The sequence below is a fragment of the Populus nigra genome, chromosome 5 (assembly GCF_951802175.1).
Source record: "Populus nigra chromosome 5, ddPopNigr1.1, whole genome shotgun sequence".
NCBI classification, from domain to species: domain Eukaryota; kingdom Viridiplantae; phylum Streptophyta; class Magnoliopsida; order Malpighiales; family Salicaceae; genus Populus; species Populus nigra.
The window spans coordinates 18,379,271-18,389,409 of NC_084856.1; the positions used below are offsets into that span (position 1 = coordinate 18,379,271).

A 10,139-nucleotide genomic window follows, 5' to 3' on the forward strand; every position below is an offset into this window, starting at 1 on the left:
ATTGCATGAATGGCTCTGCATTCAGTGCAAACCAGTGTACATTTCTTGTTGTAATTAATCTAGCCAAAAACTATTTTCAAAGGGCCGTAGGCTTTGACACAGACCCTGGTTCTTTACTGTCAATCAAGTTCTTGTCTTTCACAAACGTTCAAGACAAAAAGCCATTGGATGTGGTTTAATCGATCTCCTGTAAAATACATAGTTCCCAGCTAACAGAGTGGCATTTATATGACAGCGAAAGAAGAGGACGGCAAACAACGTAATCCAATATTCATGTTTATCTTCCACTGGTAGGATTTCTGGATGTCTTAATGGCAATATATGATCTAGCTTTTAAAACCCGTCCCACGAAAGGAAGGATCAACGTCTTCGGCCTTTTGATAATGCTGCTGAGTGTCTAGTTGCTATGCCCATATTAAATTTATTATGTACGACTAATTTTGATAGGTGGAAGCTAGCGAGCTAGAAAAATGTCTCATATGTACGCTCTCTGGAAGTTCCAATCAGATGTCCCATGTATTTATGATGGTTGCTTCATGCTACACTGGTTTGATTTTCCACCATACACTGTGGGGTGAGCACTTTTTCTAGAAGATTAAATTGGAAAATGTGATAAATATGATTTCAAACACCGTTTTATGGTATACCGAGCATTAATTTTACGAACCACTACCGTTGTTAAATGGGAAGTAAAAGGATCCAACTAAAAATGACACCAATGAAAAGAAAAGTTGCAATTTGTTAATTAAATGGGAAGAAAAAGGACCTATTTTTTTTGAAAAAACTTGAAAGAAGAAGAAAAGGACTGGATTGAAAAAAAAAAAACATTTAAGATGGTTCACTGTTCATATGATAATAGATAATATGGTCACCCGACACCAGGGGCGGAGCCAGGGAGGGGCTGGCAGGCCCCGGCCCCTGTAAGAAATTTGTTTTTCAATCATTCTCTTAATAATATTTATAATTTTAGCTTAAATAGTAAAGCAATTAAAAACTTGACCCCTCTTAATTTTATTTTCTATTTCCGCCACTCTGGCCGACACTACTCCTCTTTCAGTCTTTGGCATTAAAATAAGACTGCAGGGTCTCTTTTAGATTGCCCTCATGAATCATGCCCCCGTCAGATATCCCAAAGTATAGATAATTCATCATTTCCGGTGCAAGATGCAACAAGACATTGAATTCTACTGAACTAGCTTCTTCGATTTACTTATTCAGCTGCTCTAATAACTCATAGCATTCGTTGTTTGGGCTCCAAAACAATTGAGTAAAGGGGAAGCCAGAAAGGGAGAGAGGAGCGTACACTAATTTAATGTTGCCACCTGCTCAAGGCAACCTGCCTTAACCATCCATAAATTTCATCACCAAACACGTCTACGGACATATTTAAGTTATGACTATATATGACTCCAGACAGGAGTGACTGAGGAGGATTGATAATTCTCAACAACATTTTTCATATCTGGAGGAAACTTCTGCCCGTGTGTTTCAGGTTTGTGTGTCAACGGTATTAATTGTATTTTCAAATGAATTTTTGACAAGACGAAGTTTTCAATTTTTTCATATATGGCTGTGTGGAAGACTTTCTCCACCCGGCATGCATGTGACTAATCCGATATATATTTAAGTTTTACAACCCATAACAAAGCGCGTGGGTTAAATAGCTAGTGTGTGTGTATATATATAATTTGTTAATTTATACGAGTACACATCGATTTACAACAATTTGTGTAGCGTTAACATAAGTACCTTTGGATGTGTTGTGTGTGGTCCCGCACCATGTGATGGTGGGACCACCATATTAATTAGTAAGAGACAGCAAGGCAAGGCTGTCTCTTTGAATTAATAGAGGAGCTGCCACTGTAGAGGCAGTAGCAAAAACGGGAGAAAAACAAGAGAAAAGAGAAGAAGAGGCAGCAGAGCAGCCTGTGTTCGTTCTTCGATTTCCAGCTCGTTCACCGTTGGATCGGGCTGAGATTTTGACAGCAGCTTCTAGACACATTCCTCTTCATTCTGGACGGTTGGATCGAAGATTGGTGGTGTGGAAGCTGGCCGTTTTGACAGAAAACGGGGCTGTCAGTTTTGTGAGTTTTTCTCAAATAATTCTCCTTTAATCTTGTTGTAATCCGAGAATAAGTAGTTCTTGATGATATATATGTTGTATCCCTTAGTTGAATCTGAGGAAGAACAGTTGTGAACCCATTATTTGTGATAGTGGAAGTTTTTAGGTGGACTCCGGTCCCGTGGTTTTTCCCGCATCGGGTTTTCCACGTAAAAATCTTGGTGTTAATTTGTGTGATTATTTGCATTATATTTGATCATTGTTTGAATCTGTTTTTTACTGCACAAAGAGGGAAAAAGGATTGGGACTTGTGAATTGTGAATGTATTCCGCTTAATTGATCCGGTTAGTTGTCCCGAGTTTTCCCAACAAAGTGGTATCAGAGCATTTGGTTGTGTAGATTGAGTTCTTGTGCAGTTAAAATGGAAAAGGAAGATTCGGGCATGATAAAGCTCACTTCCTCAAATTATTTTCTGTGGAAAACAATGATGGAGGATCACTTATATTGCAATGATTTGGCTTTGCCGATTGAATGTAAAGGAATAAAGCCTGATGACATGGATGATGCAAAATGGAATGGACTAAATAGAAAGGCTACCGCTAATGTTAGAAAATGGGTATCTTCTAAGTCCATTAATCATATTTCTCAAGAACATGACTGTTATACAGTGTGGAAGATGTTGGAAGAAACATTTGCCAAGGAGAGTGCACAAAACAAGGTTTTTGTAATTAGAGACCTTGTGAATTTGAAGTATAGAGATGGTGAAGATGCTTCAGTGCATATAAATGTATTCCAAGGGTTCTTGAATCAGCTGTCATTGATGAACCTTGAGTTAGCCGATGAAATGCAAGCATTAATCCTATTGAGTTCATTGCCGGATAGTTGGGAGACTTTGGTAGTGTCACTTAGCAATTCTACTCCGAATGGAAAGCTCACTTTGAAAACAGTGAAGGATTGTATCCTCAATGAAGAGAAGAGGAGGAAAGGGACAAGCACTTCCGAGTCTCATGCACTTGTTATAGAAAGTCGAGGGAGAAGTCAAAGCAGGTTCTCTCACAGCAAGCAAGATGGAGAATCCAGCAATAGAAAAGGCAAATGGAAGCCAAGAGGAAGATCTCAGTCAAGGAAGGGTTTTAAGTGTTATTATTGTGACAAGCCTGGGCATATGCAAAAAGATTGCAGAAAGTATAAAAGAGATAAAAAGGGTAGAGATGAAGACAAGAATGAAGAGAATGGTACAGCTGCAGTTGTATCTGATGGTGATGTTGCCATTGTGTGTGATGATGGTTGTGTTAATCTTGCATGTCAAGATACCACCTGGGTTGCAGATTCAGCAGCTTCTTACCATGTTACACCCCGACGTGATTTTTACACATCCTACACTGCTGGTGACTTTGGTCAAGTTAGGATGGGAAATCAAGGGATGGCTAGTGTTGTGGGCATTGGAGATATTTGGTTGGAAACCAATACTGGGTGCAAGTTGCTACTCAAAGATGTTAGGCATGTGCCTGATATGCGCCTACATTTGATCTCTACTGGTACTCTTGATGAAGAAGGCTATCACAGTTACTTTGGAGATGGTAAATGGAAGCTCTCCAGAAATTCCCTAATTGTTGCTAAAGGGAAGAAGATAGGTCTCTATATGTCACAAGCCAAGGTGATCAAAGGGGAGGTAAATGCAATTGAAGATTGCTCTACTGATTTATGGCATAAGCGGCTTGGACATTTGAGTGAGAAAGGCCTTGGAATCCTTGCCAAGAAGAATTACCTTCCTTTAAAAGGTATGAACTTGAACACATGTACTCATTGTTTAGTTGGTAAACAACATAGAGTTGCATTTCAAAGATCATCTTCACATAGAAGGTCACATGTTCTTGATTTAGTTCATACTGATGTTTGCTCAATGATTGATAAGTCTCTTGGAGGTGCATTGTACTTTGTTAGTTTTATTGATGATCACTCCAGGAAGATTTGGGCTATTTGTTTGAAATCCAAAGATCAGGTGCTTGATGTCTTTAAGGATTTCCATGCCAGAGTTGAAAGAGAAACTGGTAGAAAGCTGAAATGTGTTCGAGCAGATAATGGTGGTGAATACAGGGGTCCTTTTGAGAAGTATTGCAGGGAACATGGTATCAAATTGGAGAAGACAGTTCCTAAGACTCCACAGCAGAATGGAGTGGCTGAGAGAATGAACAGAACCATTGTTGAAAGAATTCGATGTATGCTCTCTCATGCAAAGCTGCCTAAGTCCTTTTGGGGTGAGGCAATGAAGACTGCAGTTGCCATGATCAACCTTTCTCCATCAGTTCCTCTTGAGTTTGATGTTCCAGATAGAGTTTGGAAAGGAAAGGATGTTTCCTATGCACACTTGAGAGTGTTTGGATGCAGAGCATTTGTACATGTTCCAAGGGATGAAAGGTCTAAGCTTGATAGCAAGACAAAGCAGTGTATTTTCTTGGGCTCTGAAGATGATGAGTTTGGTTATAGGTTATGGGATCCAAAGGAGAAGAAAATTGTGAGAAGCAGAGATGTTATCTTCTTTGAAGATCAAACCATTGAAGACTTTGAACTGAAGGAGAAAACAGAGTCTACTACTTTTATTCCATCTAATTCAAATCCAGCACCTACTCCACAGTTATCTTTGATGCCTGCTAATCATGGGGGAGACTTGCAAAATGATGAAAATGGTGGTTTTCTTAATGAGCCATTAGTTGGTGATCCTGAATCAGCTAATGATGATATTGATGTTATTCCTGAACAGGTTATGCAGGAAGCTCCAGATGAGCCACAATTGAGGAGGTCAACTAGACCTCGCCAACCTTCCACCAAATACTCTCCTCATGAGTATGTGCTGGTTACTGACGGGGGAGAGCCAGAATGCTTTGATGAAGCTATGTCACATGAGAAGAAAAGTGAGTGGTTGAAAGCAATGCAAGAAGAGATGAAATCCTTGCATGAAAATCATACCTTTGAGTTAGTGAAGCTTCCTAAAGGTAAGAGAGCGCTCAAGAACAAATGGGTGTTCAGGTTGAAAATTGATGAACATTGCTCACAGCCAAGGTACAAGGCAAGATTGGTTGTGAAAGGTTTCGGTCAGAAGAAGGGTATTGATTTTGAAGAAATCTTTTCACCAGTGGTCAAGATGTCTTCAATCCGAGTTGTGCTTGGCTTAGCTGCTAGTTTGAACCTTGAAGTTGAGCAACTTGATGTGAAAACTGCCTTTCTCCATGGTGATTTAGATGAGGAGATCTACATGGAACAGCCTGAAGGGTTTGAAGCAAAAGGTAAAGAGCAGCTAGTTTGCAAGTTGAAAAAGAGCTTATATGGGTTAAAGCAAGCTCCAAGACAATGGTACAAGAAGTTTGATTCTTTCATGGTGGATCATGGTTATGACAGGACCACTTCTGATCATTGTGTATTTATGAAAAGGTTTCCAGATGGAAACTTTATTATTCTCCTGTTGTATGTGGATGATATGTTGATTGTTGGCCATGATGCTAAGAAGATTCAGATGTTGAAGGAAGAGTTAAGCAAGTCTTTTGCAATGAAAGACTTAGGACCGGCAAAACAGATTCTTGGCATGAAGATCACACGTGACAGGAAGAAGGAGAAACTTTGGCTATCTCAGGAGAGATATGTCCAAAAGGTACTCGAGAGATTCAACATGAGCAACTCCAAACCGGTTTGTTCTCCATTTGCAAGCCACTTTAAATTAAGTTCTAAGCAGTGTCCTTCAAGTGATGAAGAAAGAGATGAAATGGAAAAGGTTCCTTATGCATCCGCAGTTGGTAGCTTGATGTATGCCATGGTTTGCACAAGGCCGGATATAGCTCATGCAGTTGGTGTGGTTAGTCGGTTCCTCTCCAATCCTGGTAAAGAACACTGGTCAGCAGTGAAATGGATACTCAGGTATCTCAAAGGTACTTCTAGTTTCAGCTTATGTTTTGGTAATGATAAACCTGTGTTGGATGGATACACAGATGCAGATATGGCTGGTGATGTTGATTCTAGAAAGTCCACATCAGGATACTTGATGAAGTTTGCAGGGGGAGCAGTCTCATGGCAATCAAGGTTGCAAAAATGTGTGGCATTATCCACTACAGAGGCTGAATATATTGCTCTTACTGAAGGGGGCAAAGAGTTGTTATGGATGAAGAAGTTCTTACATGAACTTGGCCTAGTTCAAGAGAACTTTGTGTTGCACTGTGATAGTCAAAGTGCAATCCATCTCAGTAAGCATCCTACTTTTCACTCTCGGTCAAAGCACATTGAAGTTAGATATCAATGGATTCGAGATGCTATGGAGATGAAGTCATTTGTTGTTGAGAAGATCCATACTGATGACAACGTGTCAGATATGATGACCAAACCTCTACCGAGAGAGAAGTTTGAGTTTTGTAGAAGGGAAGCAAGCTTATCAGAGCCTCCTAAATTGAAGCTTACATGTTGATCGCCAATATGGCGAATTCCTCACATGGTGCGTGAGGGGGAGATTTGTTGTGTGTGGTCCCGCACCATGTGATGGTGGGACCACCATATTAATTAGTAAGAGACAGCAAGGCAAGGCTGTCTCTTTGAATTAATAGAGGAGCTGCCACTGTAGAGGCAGTAGCAAAAACGGGAGAAAAACAAGAGAAAAGAGAAGAAGAGGCAGCAGAGCAGCCTGTGTTCGTTCTTCGATTTCCAGCTCGTTCACCGTTGGATCGGGCTGAGATTTTGACAGCAGCTTCTAGACACATTCCTCTTCATTCTGGACGGTTGGATCGAAGATTGGTGGTGTGGAAGCTGGCCGTTTTGACAGAAAACGGGGCTGTCAGTTTTGTGAGTTTTTCTCAAATAATTCTCCTTTAATCTTGTTGTAATCCGAGAATAAGTAGTTCTTGATGATATATATGTTGTATCCCTTAGTTGAATCTGAGGAAGAACAGTTGTGAACCCATTATTTGTGATAGTGGAAGTTTTTAGGTGGACTCCGGTCCCGTGGTTTTTCCCGCATCGGGTTTTCCACGTAAAAATCTTGGTGTTAATTTGTGTGATTATTTGCATTATATTTGATCATTGTTTGAATCTGTTTTTTACTACACAAAGAGGGAAAAAGGATTGGGACTTGTGAATTGTGAATGTATTCCGCTTAATTGATCCGGTTAGTTGTCCCGAGTTTTCCCAACAGGATGGGACTGAAGCTAATGGGTATGTCGGCTTTGGTTATACGCAGGTACGTATAGCTATAGAACTGGTAAGAGGGTTCAGATTTTGGTATGAATAAATGTAAATGGGTAGGTAAATGATGAAATTACTACTTGCTACACAGGTATAAGAAAGCTTCGAGGTAGATGGCATCCAACGTCCATGGAGCTCCATTTAATTTGTGCCGGAAAATTTCAACCCATTTACATGCACTGATGATCAAAACGGAAAGGACAAAAAACTTGCAAGTACTCAGCATATTCCAGTAAAAAGTTCTTTGATTACCGAAGGGGTATACAAATGTACATAATTTTCCAAAACCCGGGACAAAAACGTTTCCACCTTAGAAGAAGATAAGTATCTATGGTCTGCAAACAAACAACAAGAACTGATGTGGGTCAGCATCAAAATTGGACCTTTCTTCTTTATCATAAAATCATGGATATACTAAGGTTTGGCAGCATATGAAATCCGGAAAGAGCTTCATTTGATTTCCACTAGAAATTTAATCACCTGTATAAGCATACATTAGTGAAAATCACAGGTGAGAATACAAAGAGACTCATCCACTAAGGTTCATATTTGATGATATATGTACATAATCTTCGAACAAACTGCAAAAACATTATTAGATCGATGAATACAAAAGATAAATATCCTTATCTATATCTACATGTGGCGGTTTCTATATGCAAGTAAAACATATAAGAACAACCAATGTTTCCAAAACCAACAGGCTAAAAAATTCTTTGTAGACTGTTACCATATAGAGCAGATAACATGAAGATCATCTCTTCATCACTCCCATCATACTCTACCTGACTCTGCATCCGATCATACTTGGCTAAGATCTCATCCGGCAAAACCTTAGCTCTGCAAAGTGGGCATGTAGCCAAACATTGTTGCAACCATTCGTCTAAGCAATCCTTGTGGAACGTATGCTTGCATTTCAACTTCCTTACACTTTCGCCTTCCGAAAATTCGGACAAGCATACTGCGCATTCTATTGAATCTTGCTGCCTCATCAATTGTTTACTGTAAGAAATTGTTGGATTCTTTTCTTCGATGTGTCTAAGGTACTGAGTGGTGCTAATTATTGGTTTATCGGACTTCAAGGTGCTTCCGATGACCGACCGGATTAAAATTACAATCTCAAGGAGTAGAAGACTGAGGAAAACTATGGTCATGGTACATAGGTGGGAGCAGAATTCAGAGAGAGAGGCCATGGCGGCTGCGGCTGCTGCTGCTGAAGTTAGTGTGCAAAACTATGAAACTCTATAATAGTATTTATGATACGTACGATTCCACAGTGAATGTGGCCAGGTGCAATTCATCAGGCTTTGGTATACTTAATGTTCACTTCCGAACTTGTTGAGAATGCATGTGACCTAACTAAAGTGGTGACATGTGGAATCTTGGCATAGAATTATCCCTGATTAGGTTTAAAAGAAATATTGTTCTCCTAGTTAATTAATATTCAAGGATTTCAGCTATGTGGTCATTGAAGTTGACAGAAAAACATATAAAATTAGGAAGAAACCAAGATGAGGAGTCATACTTGGCTGATCTCACCTGAAATTATCCTCACAAGTCAACCAAAAGTGTTGAAAATTATGTGGTTTCATCGATGAGATCCTCAGACAGGAGTCAGGACGGCTAAATTCATCAGCACAGAAAGGGAGCGGTAGGACTGTTTAAAAAGAAACTCTGCTGTGACATTAGCATTATCTTTCGCATAATTATTTTGGTGTGGACTATAGGGTCCAATATGTTATTGTCAATATGATGAAAAATGTCAATTCTGTGGGCCGGCCATGTTGCTTCAATTGATTCTTCTTCTTGCAAAAGGAAGTGCTCGATTGCCGGGCGCATCACCACCATCGATACTGCTCCTCCTCCACCTACCACTCGATCGATCTGGACTTCTTATAGTCATCAAAATCAACGCCGCATCTAGATGCGCCCTTGTTGATTTTTCTTCTCTGTGAAAAGTACTCGATTTCTTAGTTAGATACTCTACCCGAGCTAGACTGCGATGGGATTCTAGATTAATTTATAACCCAAGAAAAATCAACTCTTCTTGTGTTCTGAATTCGTTTTCGAGTATAATATTTTTTTAACAAAAAGTTGAAGACAAAACATATTTTCATGTTTAATATATATTAAAAATATATAAAATGATAAACAACAAATAGGTCATTAACAGCAATTAAATAATAACAAACATTTTATATATAAAAACAAAGTTAGATGTGAGTACAAATGTTTTATATTTGATGTACTTTTTGTTTTATATTTTTATATTTATTTGATCTTAGAGGTTAATTCTCATTTCTAATAACAACTATTTTTTTATATAAATACATCATGTAAATATAGCTCATTTGTATAAAATATAAAACAAAACAATTAAAAAAAATTATAATAATCTTTTTCGAAGTATACAAAATTAAAAAAATAAAAAGATCACACTATCTAAAAAAATAAACCAGACAATTTAAAAAAAAGATAGAGAAAGGATATCAATGAACATTTAAATTGAAAATACAAATGCAAAAAAAAAAAAAAAAAAAAACCATGAGTTACTGAGCCTGGTAGGCCAAGCCTATCCACCTAGCCAACCATACAAAAATCCTAGCACACAGGGCCTAGAAGCCTGCTCCCACTCGCATGGCTAAATATTTTTTCTACTCTAGTTTTTTTATTTTTTAACAAGCAACAAGTCTCATGCTAGATTGTTTTTTTTTTTGTCATCTTCGATTACAAGAAAATTAGGTTCCGAGTTCTCGAACCTAAAAAGCTATTTTTTTTTAATTTGTTTTCACTCGAAACACATAAAAGAAATATAATAAAAACTTTAATAAATCAATTCTCAAAACTAAAACACCAT

At 38.5% G+C, this 10,139-nt stretch overlaps 1 protein-coding gene across 1 annotated transcript; it reads right to left on the minus strand.

The window, feature by feature from the left end:
- Positions 1-7,509: 7,509 nt before the first annotated feature.
- Positions 7,510-8,910, minus strand: LOC133694313 (E3 ubiquitin-protein ligase RHA2B-like). The gene is made up of 2 exons (XM_062115802.1): positions 8,013-8,910; positions 7,510-7,762 (listed from the first exon to the last, which is right to left on the minus strand). Exons 1-2 carry the CDS (start codon positions 8,473-8,475, stop codon positions 7,755-7,757), a joined length of 471 nt encoding a protein of 156 aa, XP_061971786.1. The 5' UTR covers positions 8,476-8,910; the 3' UTR covers positions 7,510-7,754.
- Between the last annotated feature and the right edge of the window lie 1,229 nt (positions 8,911-10,139).

Excerpts from the sequence above, each read along its gene's own strand:
- LOC133694313 (XM_062115802.1), bottom strand. The coding sequence starts at position 8,475 with ATGGCCTCTCTCTCTGAATTCTGCTCCCACCTATGTACCATGACCATA.